This window comes from Triticum urartu, chromosome 4A, assembly GCF_056163025.1.
Source record: "Triticum urartu cultivar PI428250 chromosome 4A, HENAU_Tu73, whole genome shotgun sequence".
NCBI classification, from domain to species: domain Eukaryota; kingdom Viridiplantae; phylum Streptophyta; class Magnoliopsida; order Poales; family Poaceae; genus Triticum; species Triticum urartu.
In genome coordinates this window covers 7193086-7214092 of record NC_141876.1, presented here as the reverse complement: position 1 = coordinate 7214092, position 21007 = coordinate 7193086, and the positions used below count along the sequence as shown (strand labels likewise).

General features: G+C 50.0%; 1 protein-coding gene across 1 annotated transcript in view; it reads right to left on the bottom strand.

The window, feature by feature from the left end:
- Positions 1-12017: 12017 nt before the first annotated feature.
- LOC125550169 (GDSL esterase/lipase At5g03610) overlaps positions 12018-21007 on the bottom strand; it is a 59507-nt gene continuing 50517 nt past the window's right edge. The window contains 3 exon segments of the mRNA XM_087520013.1: positions 12018-12089; positions 12091-12546; positions 12650-12921. Of these exon segments, the coding sequence (XP_087376139.1) occupies positions 12018-12089; positions 12091-12546; positions 12650-12921 (800 nt within the window).

Genomic DNA, 21007 nt, shown 5'->3' with positions numbered 1-21007 from the left:
TTTTTGCACGACGCGGGCACATGTGCTATAGGAACGATGTTATTTTTTCATAATTTTTGGTGATGGAGAAGTCTCCGAAAAATTCCCTCTACGCGGATTGCCCTTCGCGCGTCTATGGCTGTGGCCGGCGGCCTCCGGGGGCTAGCATGCCGCCAAATCTTGCGTAGGCGGCCTCTCACAAGTCTGGAAGTGTTCTGGCGGTTGCAAACGCCCGGCACGCGTCTTCGGGGTGTGCCTCCCCCTCACGGACGGCGCCGCCGCCGGCACCTGGAGGGGGGAAACGGACGCGTGGGGTCTACACGGAGGGGATCTTGCTGTGGGTCTGGCCCGGATGTTGCTCCAAAGTGTTCCTATGGTCTGACCTAACACAACCGGGTGGGGAGGTCCGCAGGTCAAAGCCCGTCCGTGCAAAGTCAAAGGGCTAGATCCCGTGGTCAAACGCTACAGGGTTAGGCGGGACGGGGGACCTGGGGGTAGCAATGCCACCGGAGCGTCGTACCGGGCCCTCATACATGCGGGGTGGTGTTGTGGCATGTCTGAAGAGGCGACACGCATCTTCGGGGTGTGGCCCCCTAACGGATGGCGCCGCCGCCGGCACCGGGAGGGGGGAAACGGACGTGTCGGGTCTACACGGTGTGGATATGTAGCAGTGGGTTTGGCCCGGATGTTGCTCCCAGGTGTCCCTCTGTCGATGACCCCCCCCCCTTCACTCACCTGACGAACTAAGCTACCCCCGCCCCCGCCCCCACCCCCACCGTCGACGACCCCCTCCCCCTTCACTCACCTGACGAACTAAGCTCCAGATCGAGCACGTGATCGAGGGCGGCCATGGCGCTCCCATACCCGCGACCAGGCCACGGCCTTGGCGGACGAAGCTGCTCGAATTCGGCGCCTCCCCTCCCCTCCCCTCTGTGTGGTTCCGGGAGAGGAGAGGGCTGAGCGATTTAAAAAAATAAAAAATCTATATGAAATAATAATACATAAAAAAGGAAAATTATAACAATAAAAAAATTTAAAAATCTATATAAAATAAAAAAGAATAAATATATAACTATAAGAAAACATTAAAAAAATTATATAAAATAAAAAAACTATGCCTACGGCTAAGCCGTCGGCATAGGTGCCACATGGCATCACTACATATGCCGACGGCTTAGCCGTCGGCATAGTTGCCTTATCCATATCCAGTCAACCCCCTCCACTCGTTCGTCCCCGGCCAGATCCCGCGCGCCCCCGAGCCCGACCCGCGCTGCCGCCGCCGCCCGCCGCTGCTCCCCGCCGCCCGCGACGCTCCCGCCGCCCGCCCGCCGCCGCTCCACCCGCGCCACTCTCCCCTTCCCTCGCCCGTCCCCCCTCCCCGCCGTCCTCGCCGTCTCCACCCCTGCCTCCCCCGTCGCCGTCTGAAGCCGCCGTCGCCCCGGCCTCCCCCTACCGCGCTGCGCCGCCCCGGCCTCCCCCGACCCCAACGCCGCACCAGCCTCCCCCCGACCGCGAGCCGGCCGCAGCTCCTGCCGGCCCGCGCGCCCGGCCCTGCCGTCCCCGGCCGCCCCTGCCTCGGCCCTCCACCACCGCCCCTGCTTGCCCGCTGCCCCGGCCGCCCCTGCCTCGGCCCTCCACCGCCGCCCCCTGCTCGCCCGCTGCCCTGGCCGCCCTGCCTCGCCGTCCCGGCTGGCCCGGTGAGCTTTTTTTTTCATTTTTTTCATTTTTTACTGCTTGTTATGTGATAGATGCATGTTGTATGGATGAATGGATGGATTGATGTATATTGGTTAGTTATTTTATCATGATGATCTTGCTAAAAAAATGTTGTCAAATGTTGTCAAATGTATGTGATAGATGCATGTTGTCAAATGTTGTCAAATTTGAAGAACAAAATTGGTATATTTGAGATGTTGTCAAATAGCTATAGTTTCATTTTGTGATGTTGAAAAAATTGCTATCTGATGAGTAGTTATTTTATCATGATGATCTTGCTAAAATAAATTGAAGAACAAAATTTGACACTTGATGAAAATTAGGATTTGAAGTATCATGATGATCTAAAACCTTGACTAGATGTCATTAGCAATATGATTTTTTTCATAGTTTGAAGTGTCAATGCTTTATGTGATGTGGTGCCGTCAAATTTTTTGACTCGGTAAAATTTACAGGCTTTGTGGTATTTCATCTCCCTGGAGCCTTCGTCGTCTGGGTTTGGTCCGTGATCCTGCCGCTGCTCGACTACTTCCTCTACAGCGGAGGGTGAGCTACGAATCCACCTTCACCTCCTAGCCTCTTTTAACTAGATTAAATTTTGACATCAAGTCGCGTAACCTAGGTCTCCCGTCTGAAAGGGTTGCATCGATAAATATGCATTCAATTGCATATTTATCACCGCAGCTCTTTCGGATTGTCCAGCGCTTTCCACGGACAGCCCGAGGATGTGTAGATTGGGTACGTTGTTCATGCTCTACCTCGTTCCGAGACAAGATTTCGGCGGCGCCTCCCTGTTGTTCTCCGGATGCACATTCTCTCGGCATTTTGTCGAGACGTGTATTTGGAGAACAACGGGGAGGTGCTGCCGAAATTTTGTCTCGGAACGGGGTAGAATGGAGAACGTACTCAATCTACACATCCTCGGGTGGGATTAGGACCCATCTTTACCTATTAGAGATGTAGGTGGATTCAACACGGTAGAAACTGAAAATTTGATGTGATTAATTTAAGTGAATCCTTAATTATGTTGTGTGGCTTGCAAAAAAGCAGAGGATGGCAGATAATCAGTGGATGTACAGTGGTTTTATCCGTCGGAATCGAGTAACATCAGAGTGGATCGCGAAAACCGATGTGTATTTGAAGGAGATATTCCATCGTTCAATGAGAATTATCCCACCATGCCCCTGTGCGAGATGTGCCAGACGTCACCATAGAAATCAGACGGACATGAGTGAGCACCTTCGCACACACGGATATATGCCAAACTTTGACATGCCGCCGATAAACATAGCCGAGCAGGACCATGGTAGAGAGGAGGTGATGCGACAACGCATCGATGGATATGAGGACGACGGGGTCAGGGACATGCTAGATGATGTCATTTTTGCAGAAACGGCAAATGCGACACCTTCAGAGAATGAACCGGAGGAGCTGGAGGCAACCGCAAAGGCCTTCTTGGAGGTCTTGGCCTCGTCAAAGAAACCTCTTTATGCGGGTGCGAAAATATCTCAGTTGGATGCCATCTCGCAACTGATTGCAGTCAAGGCTGAGTACGGCTGTAGCCAGAAATGCTTCGAAGCATTCTTGGGAGTATGGGCTAACAGCCTCCCTAAGGGTCATGAACTGCCGAAAAGCATGTACGATACAAAGAAAATCATGAAGGCACTCTCTATGGATTATGAGAAAATAGATGTTTGCCCGAAGAATTGCCTTTTGTTTAGGCACAAGTATGCGGATGACAAGTACTGTAGGAAGTGCGGTTCGTCTCGGTACATTGAGGTGGTCAGTGAGGATGGTGAGAAAAAGCAGCTAACCATCCCCGTTAAGGTTCTTCGGTATCTTGATTTTATAAAAAGACTGCAGCGCCTTTTCATCACGAAGGAGTCTGCCAAAATGATGAAGTGGCACAAGGAAGGTATAAGGTACAATCCAAAAAAAATCATACATCCATCGGGAGGGGAAGCATGGAAGTCATTCGATGAAGAATACCCCGAGGAAGCAGACGAGGCTGGGAATGTCAGAATAGCCATATCAGGTGATGGGTTGAATCCATATGGTATGTCGTCCAATCCATACAGCTGCTGGCCTGTGTTTGTAATTCCGCTCAATCTTCCTCCCGGTGCCCTAATGCAATGGAAGACCATGTTCTTGTCGCTCATCATTCCGGGGCCTGACTACCTGGGGAAGCAATTGGGTGTGTTTATGCAGCCGCTTGTGGATGCTTTGCACCATTCTTGGTACTTTCCGAGGTTGACATACGACCGGGATCTGCAGAGAAATTTCTTCATGAAAGTTTGGTTGCACTATTGCATGCATGACTTTCCCGGCTATGCTCTATTCTGTGGATGGTGTACAAGTGGTAAGATGCCATGCCCAGTGTGCATGCAGGCTCTGCGAATGATTTGGCTGAGTAAGGGTGGCCAGTATGCAGCCTTTGACCTGCATCGATAGTTCCTCCCTCCAGACCATCCAGACAGGGAAGACAAGAAGAACTTCATGAAAGGCCGGGTTGTTCATGAAGTAACCGAGATTCCAACATTTTCGGGGGCAGATGTTCTTGCTCAGCTAAAAGCTCTCAAGCCTAAAGTCAAAGGCAAAGCCAAAGCCAAAGCCAAAGGCTTCGAGGGATATGGTGAGACGCACAACTGGACGCACATTACCCCCTTCTCGCAGCTTCCCTATTTCAAGGACCTCAAACTTCCTTACAATATTGATGTGATGCACACCGAAAAGAATGTGGCAGAGTCCCTTTTCCACACGATCATCAACATTCCTGATAAGACGAAGGATAACGTAAAAGCTAGAGCCGATCAACAGGGAATTTGTGATAGACCATGCCTGAACATGAAGCCTCCCACAGGCGGTCGAAAAAACTAGTTCAAGCCAGATGCTGACTTTGTCCTTAAACCGCCAGAAAAAAAAAGAAGTACTTATCTGGCTGAAACAAATTTTGAAGTTCACCGATGGTTATGCATCGAATATAAGGGAGTCAATCTTTCAACGGGCAAAGTGACCGGCCTGAAGAGTCATGACTACCATGTATGGATTGAGCGGATAATGCCGGTGATGGTTCGAGGCTATGTCCCCAAGCATGTCTGGCGAGTGCTTGCCGAGCTTAGCCATTTCTTCCGCACGCTCTGTGCTAAAGAAGTAAGTAAAGAGGTGATTGAAAAATTGCATAAGAAGGCACCGGAGTTGATAGTCAAGCCAGAGAAGATCTTTCCGCCAGGCTTCTTTACTCCGATGACACATCTCATTCTGCACCTCGCGAACGAGGTATTGTTGGGGGGCCCTGTGCAAAATCGCTGGCAGTACGGCCCTGAGAGGCAGAACAAGCATCTCCGACGGAAATGTGGAAACAAAGCTAAGATTGAAGCTTCCATAGCTGAGGCAGTTATCCTAGAGGAGGTGTCAGACCTCAGGACATCATACTATCCAGACCACGTTCCCCATCTGCATAACAAGGTGCCTCGATACAATATAGAAGAGCCCAAGTATCAACCCAGACTCGATCTATTCAACGTGCAAGGTGGGAGGGCTGGGGCCTCGAAATCTTATAACATGCCACGACAAGAGTGGGAGGACCTCATGTTCTATATCTTGCACAACATCGAGGAAGTGTGGATGAGGTAATACCACTACACCATTCCTTTATGTCTTCCACATCATCATGTTTCATGTTCACTTAGTCCCGGTCTAACACCGCTTATCTTTTTTTAGTGATTTCGTTCAAGAGGAATGGACGGGAGTGAATCCTCCTACTGAGGCGGAGGCACTTACTCTTCTCCGTCATGGAAACCCTGGACGTAAAAATTTTGTTGCTTGGTTCATGGACAAAGTAATTTTCCGCACTCCCCTATTAAATACCTACTTCAACATTTATTAGTTAACCGAACTAATGCACGCAACAATTTCCATTATACTTGTAGGGAAAAGATCCGAACATATCTATGGATGATGAATTGAGATGGGTTTCCATGGGTTTTGACCTTGCCGTCATGACATGTAAAAAGTATGATGTGAATGGGTATCGCTTCCATACAGAGGAGCACCAAAACAGCCGCCCCGATCCCAAAACTATAAATACTGGAGTGTACACCCCCGGTCAAAATTCAGTAGACTACTACGGAAGGGTACAAAATATATACGAGGTTAAATTCCGCCAGGGGCGTGAGACCCTAAGTCTGCCTGTGTTCAAATGCCGATGGTTCGATCCGCGGGAGGGGGTAAAACATATGCCTTCCATTGGTTTGGTCGAAGTTAAACCATCAACCGTCTATGCCGGAGCCGATCTCTTCATTGTGGCTACCCAAGCTACACAAGTATATTATCTGCCTTACCCATGCCAGAAAGTGTATCAAAAGGGTTGGGAAGTTGTGTTCAAGGTGTCGCCACATGGTAAGCTACCAGACCCGAATGAAGACGATTACTACAACAGTAACCCCATGACATACGAGGGAGTGTTCTATCAAGAGCAACCTGATGATGATGATGATGATGTGGTTAGAAACGATGACGCTATACCATTGGATGATGATGATGATGTGGTTAGAAACGATGACGCTAGACCATTGGGTGATGATGATGTGGACCCAAACGTCGACGATGCACGGAATGATGGTGAGACCATTGTCAATGAAAATGACATACTTATGCTAGAAAAGTTAAACGAAGACGCTGACGACGAGGAAGAGCCTCCACCTCTGTCGGACAACGAAGATGATATGATTGATAGTGATGATGAGACGGACCGAGAAAGAGGTTACAACAGTGATGATTCATATGGGTTCTAGCAGATGTACGTTTCAAGTATTTTTTTTCTATAGTTTAGGAATATGCCTTTTTATGCATTTTTATTAATGTGTTTATTATCATGCCTTTTCCTTCATTTCATTAATTTACTAATTGCTTTTTCTCTTTTCAATGCAGGTTCATGGAACATGGGCAAGGGGAAGGCCGACGGCGTGGGTTTCCTACGCAAGGTCGTCGGCCTGCCTAGTCGGAGTGGTCGAGCACGTAATCCTCCCCCTCGGCTACTTGCCGATGACTCCTCACAGGGAGGTCGAGGGAGAGGTGCCCCTAGAGGAGGAGGGGGCGGGGGGAGAGCCTCTAGAGGACGAGGTGCTGGGGGGAGAGCCACTACAGGGGGTCGCGGCCAGAAAGAGCGCACCCTCACCGACTTAGGGGTGTTGTCTTCGAGGCCCTCCTCTAGTGAGGTACCCTCCTCTAGTGAGGTACACTCTAGGGAGGAGGAGGAGGAGGAGGTGGTGGTGGAGGAGGAGGAGGAGGTGGAGGAGGAGGCAGGCGAGGAGGAGGAGGAGGAGGAGGTTGGGGAGGAGGTTGGGGAGGGGGAGGCAGGCGAGGAGGAGGATGGTGGCGGGGATGATGGTGGTGACGGGAAGGGGGTTGACAAGAAGGGGTGGCTGCGTGGCAACGCAAAGCTACCAAAGCAGGTTCCTGCTACTGAGGAGCAGAAGTGGCTCATTGAGCCCACGGGAAAAGAGTAAGTGGTTCATTATTTTGCTTGTCACATGCTTATTCCGGTTGTTATTTATTTTTCTTGTCACATGCTAATAGTTCATTCTTTTGCAGCAACTGGATATATTCTAAAGGGGTCCGTATTCCCAACGGCCTCATCACCGTCTTGCTGAAGTTATATTGGCCGGGGTTGTACTGTCCTGATCCAGTCAGGCAGCCGGACCGTCGGGTTTTGGCCACGAGCTGGGACCACTGGGAAGGGGCCCGCCACGCGGACCATGAGACCCATGCCAAGGCCGTGATCACTACTTTCTGTGTGAGTTCTCTTCAGAAGCACAAGTCCATTCTAGTTTCATGAATGATTTAACTCATGGCTTCTTCCATTCTTGTTTCATGCATGATTGTAGACATTCTATCGAGTTCTTCCGGAGCACAGGGTTAGAGCGGACCAGATCGTGCTGCGCCAATGCAAGAAGAAGGCCTGCCAGATGCAGTACGAGATGCGTTATGTGGCCATCTCCACATACTACCACGACTATCTTAGTGTGAAGATGACCAAGGAAGAAGCGCGGAGGATGGCCATTACCTTGGAGAGGCCCGAGTTCTTGGCGGTAAGTATAAAAGATTTTTCATTATGCTTTCATTACCTTGTGGTACATTATGCTTTATGCTTTATGCTTCCATAACACCAATTTGGACACACCTACATGCCATTATGCTTTTATTATGTAGGTGTGTCCAAATTGGTGTTATGGAAAAGACGAGTCCTGGGCGGCATTGGTGGATCTTTGGTGTGATGAGGCTGGAGCCTGGGCGGCTATGAGAACCAAAAATAAGGCTAACCGAGGGACGGAGGGAGTACATGCTCAGGGAAACCGAAACCACTATCTCCACAAGGCAGTTAATGTATGACTAACCCCATTAAACATTCTTCTTCTTCTATTTACCATCACTTTCTTATGTATGACTAATCTCTGTTTGGTGGTGCAGGAGGAGAAACTGAAGCGGCCGCTCTTAGACATGCAGGCGTGGGAGATCGCCCATACGCGGAAGGACTCCAAGCCTGGCGAGCCCCAGTACTACGGCAAGAAGACCGCGGGGAGGAAGCAGGCCTACTCCGAAGCGTATCTGAAGTTGCATCCTGACACACCTGACCACATTGTGGCGCCTCTGGACGACAGGGCGGTGGTGAGCATGGGGCCCAAGGAGCACGGTCGGCAGGCGGTTCTCGATGCTGTGATCACTCCTAGTATCTCCTACACACAGCTTCGTCGGATCGACCCGAGCCTGAGCCAGCGCACGAGCCAGCCAGTGACCAGTACACAGTCCCTCTTTCAGGAGCAACAATCTGTAAGTATTTTCCCTCTTATCTTCATTGCTCACTTCATTTTCCGCATTTAGTAGTTTTATGAGTTCCATCATGTCATACCGTAGGCCTACATGGAGTACACACGCCAGGAGACCATGGCGTGGCATCAGAGGCTTTATGAACACCAAGTGCAGAGGGATAGCCAGATGCAGCAGGCTTTTCAGGATATGGCGGCCGGCAGGTGTCCTCAGTTCCCTCCAGCACAATGCCCTCCAGCACAACCAGCGCTGATGACCTTTGAGGAGTTTGTGGCACAGAACGCTGGCCCCTCGCCGGTTAGTTCATCCCCAATCTATTCACCCAAAGCATGTCATGCCTTTCAACACAGTCATATATCCCGTGCATATGTCTTTTCAACATCCAGGGAACATGTGGATCTACCGTTGGCGGCGGTCTTCGCAGCACTCCGGAGACACGGAGCCCGACCACTCCGATCCACAGAGGCGGAGGCGGTCTTGGTGGTAGCGCTGCCGCTAGCAGTGACAACCTAGGCTTTGGCCGTCTTGGCGGTGATGACCTCCGCGGTGCTCGATGATCCTTGTATGGTGATGATGCTTGAGATGACTTGTGTGTGGTGATGATCATTTAGATGACTTGTGTGCTTCTCTATATGCTTATGTTGGTTGTGATGATGTTCATTTAGAGACTTGTGTGTGATGATGCTTATGCATATATTGTTGTGATGGTGCCAGATGATATCCCGTTGTGTTTTATATGTCTATCTCATCATATATATCTGCTGATATGTGCTGCTATTTGAATTGAATTGATCTGAAAACAAACAGAAAAAAGAAAAAAAAGCAAAAGCAAACTATGCCGACGGCTAGGCCGTCGGCATAGGGCTAGCGTGAGCTCCCAGTAGCTGACACGTGGGCGCCTATGCCGACGGCCTAGCCGTCGGTTTAGTTTAAAAACTGTGCCGACGGCTAGGCCATCGGCATAGGCACCAACGTGTCAGCTACTGGGAGCTCTGTATGAAGGACTATGCCGACGGCCTGGCCGTCGGCTTAGTTTCACATTATGCCGACGGCCAGGCCGTCGGCATAGCCGTGGTCCTAGAGCAGCGGTTGGTCGCCACGTGGCACACCTATGCCGACGGTCGAGGCGTCGGCATAGTTTTTGACTAAGCCGACGGCTAGGCCGTCGGCATAGTGGTGCCACGTGGCGACCGTTCGTTGGGCAGACTTGACGGCGGCCGCCGTTAGGCGTGATAGTTGCCGACGACCAGGGCCGTCGGCATAGATGTACGGCCCCCGTCAGCGTATCATATATGCCGACGGCCTCCCTGGCTGTGCCGACGCATATGTTGCCGACGGCCCTATGCCGACGGGGGCCGTCGGCATAGGCCTATCCCGACGGGACTCAGGCCTATGCCGACGGCCGTGGCCTTCGGCATAGGGGGCGATTCTGGTCGCTGTAGTCATCACTGGTCGCCGTTGTCGCCTCTTGCGTTTCTCGCCAGCAATGTGAGCCCGTGGTTGTAGCTCCCCGTTGCGACGATTGTAGCTCAATGTCCGCCACTTGGGGCCGCTCACCGGCTTGCCATCGCCGCTCGCCGAGGCCGCTCACAGGCTCGCCATCGCCGCTTGTCGGGCCCACTCACCGATTGGATGGTTGCAGCAAAAATCAGTTGCTAAAAAAAGCTGGTCCCAAATCCGCTTCGAGCGGTTCCAGCAAAATCAAATGCTCGTTGTAGCAAAGGCAAAACGTGGTTCCAGCAAAAAGCACAAATTACAACAAAAAAGGATGAAAAACGTGCCTCGCTACGGCGCCTCATGAAGTAATTTGGTTCCAAAAAAAAACTCTCTGGGTCCCATCGCCGTTGAAGCAAAAAAAAAATTGCTGGTAGCAGCTATCCGTGTTCCCGGTTCCAGCAAAAAACTAACGATGCAGCTCCCATCCATCCTGATTGTAGCACAAAATTGCATTGGATCCAGCTAGCAAACCAAGGAAACATGGTAGCAAAAACTGCAAACAAAAATGAAAGCTATCCCCCCCAGCAAAAGTCAAAAACGTCGATGTAGCAAAAAATCAAGCTTGTTCCAGCAAACTGAAAAGCCAGTGATAGCAAACTTGCGAATTTGGCGGTGGTTCCAGCAAAACCAAATGCCCGTGATAGCAAAAAAGATTATTGGTTCCAGCATCATCACATGCCGGTTGTAGCTTTCCAGTCGGCCGGTTCCAGCAACGAGGTGGGACGGTTCCTGCATCGCTGCCCCAGCCGGCACCGGTCACCGGGGTCGCACACCATGGAAACGCAGCTGGTGCACGAGCTTGCAGCCCGGTCCTCCTGCCCTTTGCACGCAGCTCCAAGATGAACGGCAAGAAAAGAAACAACAATCTCCTTTCCCAAGAGCAGAGCGTGTGTGCTGCATGTGCTTGAGCCCAACCTCGTGGGATCTATGGCGGACTGCGCATGGCATGAGAGAAAAGGCAAAAAAAAGCACAACCGAGCTCACCCCTCTCATGGATCTATGGAGGAAAAATGTTGCGCGAAGCAGAGAAGGCAACAAAAACGAGCTCAATTTCATGGGGATTAGGTGTGGATTTCTGGAGAGAACACACAAGGAGAAGGAGGAGAGATTGAGAATTGGGGGATTGAAGGGCGAGCAGGGCGAGGATGCCTCGTGTGGTCTCCAGAAAATGCTGAGGGGATGAAATGAAAGTGGTGGGGATAGAGATAAGCTTTTAGGTGGTGGGCCTGGGCTGCCTAGCGACGCGAGCGAGAGGACCGGCCGAACGCTCGGCCGGTCGACTGGCTACAAACATTTCCCATATATAAATGTACTGAATAATTGACCGGTGAAGAGCGTTGGCTTAATTACAATGGTCATCTCTGCATTTTTGCAAACTAATCAGATGGCACAGTAACCTGAATCTTTAAAACCTCACATAATATTGAGATTGCATTTTTTTTATGCCGGACTTGATGGGTGAAAGAGGTTGCAAATGAATATGTCAAGGTGGTTATCAATTATCATTGGTGCATCAACAAATCTACACAACTTAGACTGCGAGATGATTAAAATGTAAGGGAGACTTGTTTCTCATTTCAAACAAAAATAGGGTGACTTGTTACTTTTTTTGAAAACAAGTCAGGTTGCACATGTACCTGTTTGAAGGGGGTGTGTGTGGAATTTATGCCACTTTGCTTGAAATTTTGTCATCTTGGGCTATCTCTGCATTTCTGTGATGCACGCGAATTAGGTGTGATGACAGACTTGATTTTTTTACCATGACGAATTGACAACGAATTTCTTATGCTTCACGCAGGTAAGGAGAATTTGTGCCTCTAAGGCCACCCCAACACAGATCAGGAGAAAAATTGATGTTTTCAATAAATCATCCAATATATACACTGTGTGGTAACTGTAACAGTAAAAAAGCTAGCTTCAGTTGGTCAGTTGCTACCTTTTAAGGGCACTGTTGCCATCTTCGTTTTCATGTTTGAGGCATTAAGAGTTGCCGTGTCAGGTCAGATGGAGAGGAAGCTCTTGACGGCGGCCCTGAAGGTGCGCGCCATGGCGGCCCAGGCGGCCTGCGTACGTCGGGTGCACGTCGTCCCAGTAGAAGTAGCGGCCGGGGTCGTCGCAGAGCGTGTACTGCCACGTGCCGTTCTCGTCCTCCTGGCCGCAGTAGCCGTCGGGCCTGAAGCTCTCGCAGCACGGCCGCAGCGTGCTCTTGAACAACTTGTTGTCACTGTCACCATTGTTGTCGTCGAGGAGGAAGGCGGCGAAGGGGGTGTGGACGTCGAGGAGGAGGAAGGTGCGGTTGTTGGGGTCGAGGGCGCCGAGGACCGACCGGAGCGCGGCGTTGTGCTGGGCGGCCCCGGCGTTGGCCAGCGGGTCGCAGCCGGTGTAGTTGAGCGGGCGGGTGAATACCGGCGTGCACCCCATGGGGTGCAGGTTGATCACCACCACCCTCCGCATCCCCGCCTCGTCGCGTAGCCGCCGCAGCTGCTCCCGGAGCTCCCGCACCACCGTCGGGATGTACGCGATCGCCGCCTGCACTCGGAGAGCAGCACATACACACGAGCAGTAGAAGTCCGTCAGTTATGGATTGGTAGCTTTGACAGACAACAGCGGCCAGTGCACGGTGACCACATACGCTGGTGCCGTTGTTGTCCTTGTCGGCGGCGTAGGCGTAGTTGTTGCCGGAGAAATCGACGAGCGCCGTCCGCTTGGCGCAGCCCCGCTGCTGCTGGCTGTGGTGCATGGCCTGGAAGAGGTCGATCTGGGCGCTGATGTTGCGCTGGAAGTTGCCGGTGTCGAGCACGCCGGCGCCGCCGACGGCGAAGTTCATGCCGCGCGCGAGCGTCTCCCGCGACGCCCGCCGCCGCGCCTTGTAGGCCACCGGCGTCCGCATCCCCAGCGCCGAAGCTGCATGCATATGCCATGTCAGATCAAACAAAGAAACAGTACAAAATACTAGCTTTGTGGTGACTAATCAGTCCTACTAAGGTGCTGACTGACTGATTAGTGAGTGTAAGCTGATGAATAATCTGAGGAGCTTCTGTGCTGGAAAAGGGAAGGTGTCAGGGTTAGGTTGGAGCTGGGAATATCTTACTGTCCCCTTTTCTGACATGGAATGGCAGTACCAGCTGTTAGTAGATTCAGATTTGCTAATTTGCTCTTGACACTTTTTGGTTAGTACTAACTAAACAATGTGTATGATGCACATGGTAGCACGTAGTCAGTAAGAGAAAGATCTCGCTAGCTTAGCATAAAGTTTGGACCCGTACTTAAGAAAATGACATGTAGCAAACTGTCACTCCACACACTAAAAATGCCATGAAAATCGTTTGAAATGCCATATGTTCCTGGCGAACGTTCGCCAAGTAACATTAGCGCAAAGTTTCCTGGCGAAACAGAGCATCGCCATTGCCTGAGGAATATACAGCACGTAGTGGTGTTTATATATTATGAGGAGGTGTAATTAGCAGTAGATGGTAGTGTAGCTGAGCGTGATGCGCAACCACCCTATGAATGAAAAAGCCTATGTACATGTACGGTCAGCCCTTAGAGCATCTCCAGCCGTTCAACCCCCCAGGGCGCCGAAAAAGAGCGGCCTGAGGGCGAACCGGCGCGAGATCGGCCTCTGGGGGCGACCTAGCTCCCAGCCACGCCCCCAGGCGCCGCCCCCCAACTCGCGGCAAATTCAAACATAGTCATTCTCTCTGACAAAATAGGCGCCACAAATCCGGCGATCATACGGCCACAGTTCGTCGAACGAATGAAAAGTTCAGCGTGCAAAAAAGAAAGGCCACGCGTGCAGCGCATCAAACAGTAAGGTCGGCCTCCGGCGTCGGCGGAGTCAGCGTGCGCTGGCTTGGCGGCGTCGGCGGAGTCGGTGTGCGCTGGCTTCGCGGCGTCGGCGTGGCTTCTGTGCTGCGGGGAGTCTCGGCGGCATCACTCGGGCTTGGCGGCGGCGGCGTGGGCGTAGGCGTGGGCGGCGGCGTCGAGGGAAGCTGGTTCAGGATGAGGCCACGCTCCATCAAGTACCACGCCTTGACCGCCTCGTCGTTGCTCTGGAGCATGTCCGCCCCGCCCAGCAGGAAAGCCAGGTCGGTGTTTCTCTTCTTAGCGGCGACGTTGGTCCGGAGTAGGTCAAGCTTGACGGCGTTGCTCGACATTAACGCCGACCACCGCGCCTCGGTCTTCTCTTCACGAAGGGCGGCCCGGACCTGTACGTCGTCGAGGTAGTGCCGGATGGACTCCTGCACTCGAGCGGTGGCCGCGTCGGTGTGCTTCCCCTTCTTGGCACCTTTGTTGCTGTCCGACCGGCCTTCTGACGCGTCCGGCTTGTATGTCTCCTTGGCCTTGTCGAGGGTGCGCCGGACTTCCGCCCACTTCTCACACTTTTCGATGCGCTTGTAAACATGGAGGTACTTGAATTTGGCATCGTTGTTTCCCTGCCGATACAAGGCGAACATGCGCAGCAACTGCGCAGAGGAACAAACAGTTGGCGGGCGCACACGGCGAAGAGAGGAGAGAGACCGGCATGCCATACCATATCCGCAACGATGGTGCCCACTAGTAGCAAAGGGGGCAAAGGTCCAGGCCGGGTCAGCCCATTAGTCCCGGTTCAGTCCAGAACCGGGACCAATGGGGGCATTGGACCCGGTTCGTGATCCCAGGGGGCCGGCCGGGCCACGTGGGCCATTGGTCCCGGTTCGTCTGGACTTTTGGTCCCGGTTGGTGGGACGAACCGGGACCAATGGGCCTCGCTCCTGGCCCACCACCATTGGTCCCGGTTGGTGGCTTGAACCGGGACCAAAGGCTCCCCTTTAGTCCCGGTTCATGCCACCAACCGGGACCAATGAGGTGCCTATATATACCCCCTCGCGTAAGAGCAGAGCACACTGCTCTGTTTTTTCTGGCCGGGGGGGGGGGGGAGAGGGCTTGGTGGTGCTCTAGCTCACCTCCTATGCACACAAGGTGTTCGATGAAATGCCCGAGCCACACTACTTAAGCTTTCTCCTCTCCAAGCTCGACCTCCAAGCTCCATTTTCTTCAATATTTGTCTAGGTTTAGCGGTCCGTCACGCCCCGTCCCCGTCTTCACCGCTGTCGATCACCCGCGCCGAGCTCATCACCGGCACCACCGTGGTGAGCCTCTTGTTATTATCTTCTTTCTGAAAGGAAAAAATATTCTTACTTGTATGTTTACATAGATACTTGTATTATTTTCTTACTTTTATTATTTCATCTTATATAGTGCGATGGTTTTGGTATCCGCCCCCGTCGTCCCTCGTCCTGTCTATGATTCAGATGTGGTAAATATATTATCTTTATGACTATTGGTTCATTTATTGTTTATGAAAATTATGCGGACCAACGTGACATAGATTTTATTTATCTAGGATGTATGTGAACCGGAAATTCCAACCGACCCTATTGTCGAGAGGTTAAATTTAGTTGAAGAAGAAAACAATTTCTTGAAGGAAAAAATAAAAAAAATTGAGGAGGAGAAGATGATATTGGAGTTGCATGTTCCGGATATCGTCGATGATCACAAGATCAAGATGGATGCAATGCGCTTGAAGTTTAGAAAGATTAGAAAATATGCCATTCATACCGAGGCTTGATATCATTATGCCGTTGGATCAATTGTTACCTTGATTGCGATTATGATCGCATTTGTTTTCGCATTGAAATGTTTTACATAGTTTCAATGTATGGTTTAATTAATTAGATGCCCTGAAGAGCTATATGTTGTTAGATGAGAACTATGTATGTACTTTGGTTTTAATGTGATGATGAACTTCTATTAATTTGGACACTTAATTATATATAATGCACGCAGATGAACCGGCAATGGATGTACGGTGACAGACACACCTCCGAGTACATTAAGGGCGTGCATGAGTTTCTCGATGCGGCTGAGGCAAACAAGTAGAATGGTTTTATGTGTTGTCCATGCACTGAATGTGGGAATACGAGGTCTTACTCTAACCGGAAAATCCTTCACTCCCACATGCTTTACAAGGGTTTTATGCCACACTATAATGTTTGGACGAGGCACGGAGAAATAGGGGTTATGATGGAAGATGGCGAAGAAGAAGAGTACGATGACAACTATGTGCCCCCTGAATACGGTGATGCTGCAACGGGGGGAGCTGGTGAAGATCAAGAGGAACCAGACGATGTGCCCAATGATGCTGCAACGGGTGAAGCTGCTGAAGATCAAGAGGAACAAGACGATGTGCCCGATGATGATGATCTCCGCCGGGTCATTATCGATGCAAGGACGCAATGCGAAAGTCAAAAGGAGAAGCTGAAGTTCGATCGCATTTTAGAGGATCACAAAAAAGGGTTGTACCCCAATTGCGAAGATGGCAACACAAAGCTCGGTACCGTACTGGAATTGTTGCAGTGGAAGGCAGAGAATGCTGTGCCTGACAAAGGATTTGAGAAGCTACTGAAAATATTGAAGAAGAAGTTTCCAAAAGATAACGAATTGCCCGACAGTAGATACGCAGCAAAGAAGGTCATATGCCCTCTAGGATATATAGGAGGTGGAGAAGATACATGCATGCCCTAATGACTGCATCCTCTACCGCGGTGCATACAAGGATCTGAACGCATGCCCGGTATGCGGTGCATTGCGGTATAAGATCAGACGAGATGACCCTGGTGATGTTGACGGTGAGCCCCCCAGGAAGAGGGTTCCCGCGAAGGTGATGTGGTATGCTCCTATAATACCACGGTCGAAACGTCTGTTCAGAAACAAAGAGCATGCCAAGTTGATGCGATGGCACCCGCTGACGGGTCGCAGTTGAGAGCACCCGCTGACGGGTCGCAGTGGAGAAAATCGAGAGAAAGTACTGGGATGAGTTTGCAAAGGACCCAAGGAACGTATGGTTTGCTTTAAGCGCGGATGGCATTAATCCTTTAGGGGAGCAGAGCAGCAATCACAGCACCTGGCCTGTGACTTTATGTATGTATAACCTTCCTCCTTGGATGTGCATGAAGCGGAAGTTCATTATGATGTCAGTTCTCATCCAATGCCCTAAGCAACCCGGCAACGACATTGATGTGTACCTAAGGCCATTAGTTGAAAAACTTTTACAGTTGTGGAATGGAAACGGTGTATGTACGTGGGATGAGCACAGACTGGAGGAATTTAACCTAAAGGCGTTGCTGTTCGTGACCATCAACGATTGGCCCGCTCTCAATAACCTTTCAGGACAGACAAACAAAGGATACCATGCATGCACGCACTGTTTAGATGACACTGAAAGTATATACCTGGACAAATGCAGGAAGAATGTGTACCTGGGCCATCGTCGATTTCTTCCGACCAACCATCAATGTCGAAAGAAAGGCAAGCATTTCAAAGGCGAGGCAGATCACTGGAAGAAGCCTGCCATGCATACCGGTGATCACGTACTTGCTATGGTCAATGATTTACACGTAATCTTTGGAAAGGGTCCCGGCGCACTAGCGGTTCCGAATGACACTGAGGGACACGCACCCATGTGGAAGAAGAAATCTATATTTTGGGACCTACCCTACTGGAAAGACCTAGAGGTCCGCTCTTCAACCGACGTGATGCACATGACGAAGAACCTTTGTGTGAACCTGCTAGGCTTCTTGGGCATGTATGGAAAGACAAAAGATACACCTGGGGCACGGGAGGACCTGCAACATTTGCACGAAAAAGACGGCATGCCTCTGAAGCAGTATGAAGGTCCTGCCAGCTACGCTCTTACGAAAGAAGAGAAAGAAATATTCTTTGAATGCCTGCTCAGTATGAAGGTCCCGACTGGCTTCTCGTCGAATATAAAGGGAATAATAAATATGCCAGAGAAAAAGTTCCAAAACCTAAAGTCTCATGATTGCCACGTGATTATGACACAACTGCTTCCGGTTGCATTGAGGGGGCTTCTACCGAAAAACGTCCGATTAGCCATTGTGAAGCTATGTGCATTCCTCAATGCAATCTCTCAGAAGGTGATTGATCCAGAAATCGTACCAAGGCTAAGGAGTGATGTGGCGCAATGTCTTGTCACTTTCGAGCTGGTGTTCCCACCATCCTTCTTCAATATCATGATGCCCGTCCTAGTTCATCTAGTCGACGAGATTGTCATTCTGGGGCCCATATTTCAACACAATATGTTCCCCTTTGAGAGGTTCATGGGAGTCCTAAAGAAATATGTCCGTAACCGCGCTAGGCCAGAAGGAAGCATCTCCATGGGCCATCAAACAGAGGATGTTATCGGGTTTTGTGTTGACTTCATTCCTGGCCTTAACAAGATAGGTCTCCCTAAATCGCGGTATGAGGGGAGACTGACTGGAAAAGGCACTCTTGGAAGAGACTCAATAATATGCAGGGACGGATATTCTTGGTCTCAAGCACACTACACAGTTCTACAGAACTCTACCTTGGTGACCCCGTATGTCGATGAACACAAGAATAGTCTACGCTCCAAACACCCGGAGCAGTGCGACGACTGGATTACATGTGAACACATCAGGACTTTCAGCAGTTGGTTGGAAACACGTCTCAGAGGTGACAACACTGTTTGTGATGAGCTGTACTTGTTGTCCAGGGGACCATCTTTGACTGTATGGACTTACAAAGGATACGAGATAAATGGGAATACATTTTACACGATCGCCCAAGATCAAAAGAGCACCAACCAAAACAGCGGTGTCCGCTTTGATGCAGCAACCGAGAGCGGAAAGGACACATATTATGGTTACATAGTGGACATATGGGAACTTGACTACGGACATGATTTTAAGGTCCCTTTGTTTAAGTGCAAATGGGTCAATCTTTCAGGAGGCGGGGTACAGGTAGACCCATAGTACGGAATGACAATAGTGGATCTGAAAAATCTTGGGTACACTGACAACCGTTCGTCCTAGCCAATGATGTGGCACAGGTTATCTATGTGAAGAACATGTCTACCAAACCGAGAAAAAGAAAAGATAAGGAAGCGAATACATCATACGATGAGACAAAGCGTCACATAGTTCTTTCAGGAAAAAGGGACATCCTGGGAGTGGAGGGCAAGACAAACATGTCTGAAGATTATGAAAAGTTTCATGAAATTCCTTCCTTCAATGTCAAGGCTGACCCAAGCATCCTGATAAACCATGAAGATTATCCATGGCTACGGCGCAATAAGCAAATGACACAAGCGAAGAAAAAGTGAAGACTTTCTCCCGCAACTATTATGATGATACCATGCCAACTTTGTAACACACGAGTATGCTATGCCAACTTTTTCAGAGTTCATTTGAAAACTATGAATTTAGGTCGAATTTTCTCTAAAGGTGCATCTATGTTCATTTTGTTAGTAAAGTTAATCACAAACTTGTGATTCACACAAATTTCAAAGAATTCAAATTTTAACTGTTCAAATTTGAAAACTAATGGCACTAACAAAAAGTTTATAATTTTTCTACAACTAATGGCACTAACAGAAAGTTTATAATTTTGCTGACCAAAAAGCAAAAAGAATTAAAAAATAAAGCAAAAAATAAAAGAAAATAAATAATACAGAAAACAAAACAAAAAAACTGTAAAAAAATAAAAATAGCAACAATAAGTATTTTGTTGTAAGTAGAAACAAAATAAAATAAATAAATCAACAAAGAAAACAAAAAAAACTAAAAAAGTGTTTTCAAATTTGAAAACTAATGGCACTAACATAAAGTTTATAATTTTTCTAAAACTAAAAGAAAAAAACAAAAAAAAATGCAGCAAACAAAACAAAAAAACTGGAAAAAATAGGGCTCGCCCCTGGCCCATGACCATTAGAGGGACGAGCTTATAAACCGGTGTGGGCGCCCTTCGGTTGGCGAGGTGGGACTAAACTCTAAGCGCAACGAGGACCAACCCATTAGTCCCGGTTTGTGGCAGCTCCTCTCAAAGTGAAAATAGATGCCCCTATACAGGGAATTTGACCTAAATTCATAATGAATCTCCATGCCTATGGCGGAAGGAGCTCATCAACCTTCCGAACTGGACGCCTCCGCCTCCTCCTCCTCCGGCGAGTCAGGGCACTCTGCCTCCTCCACCGCCTCCTCCTCTGGAGAGTGACGATCAGGGCACTCGGCCGGCTCCTTCTCCGGCGCGTGGAGGCACTCCGCCTCCTTCTCCGCCTACGCCGGCGCGCCCGAGCAGCCAGCCTCCTCCTTCTCCGCCTCGTCAGCAAGGGCGGAAGAGACCCGCCGCCGCTCCGGCTGCTTCGGCGATTCGTAGTCCTTCTCCTCTGCCTCGTAAGCAAGTAAAGAAGACAGCCCCTCCATCTGCTCTGCCGGCGTCTAGCAGTACAGCTAGAGGTGGGAGGACATACAGATTCGGTCCTTCTCTGAAGACTCCAGAGAAGTTACCATACGAGAGGACCCCGGAGGAGAATGCCGAGATCGCGCGAGAAGAAGTGAGGAACTTCTTTGAAGGGGTGAAAGCAAAGAAACATCCACCTCCGGAGGTGAAGGTAGATCCGGTGAAAGCGAAGCGCACTCTGGCTGCCCTGACAAAACCACCCAAGTCTCCGCCGAAAGGCAACTATGAGCGCATTATTGGAAAGGCATTTGCCGAAGCGGAGCGGTCAGGAAGTACTGTCAGTGATCAAAGGATGAAAGAACGACGAGCTGGGAAACAAATTGCCCAGCTCAGCGAACAAGCGAAGCAATCGTGCCCCCCGCTCAAGGTGCCTAGCGACATCGTCGCTAATGATCCGAGGATGGTGCCCAGTTATAGCAATCTTGGAGATTACCTGCCGGACGATTTACATTATGATTTCTTGGAGGTGTAGATACAAAGATACAAGTACGGTAAGCCTCTCGTCAAAGATGAAAGATCTCTATCAACGATGATGCGAAGATTGCATGATTGGTACTTGAAAATCTGCAGAGAGTCTGGGGGGAGGAATACTTTGTATGTGAGAGTTAAAAAGGAGCATGACCTCGTTGGAATTGAACTGTTTGAAAGTGCGTTATATCGACTAGAG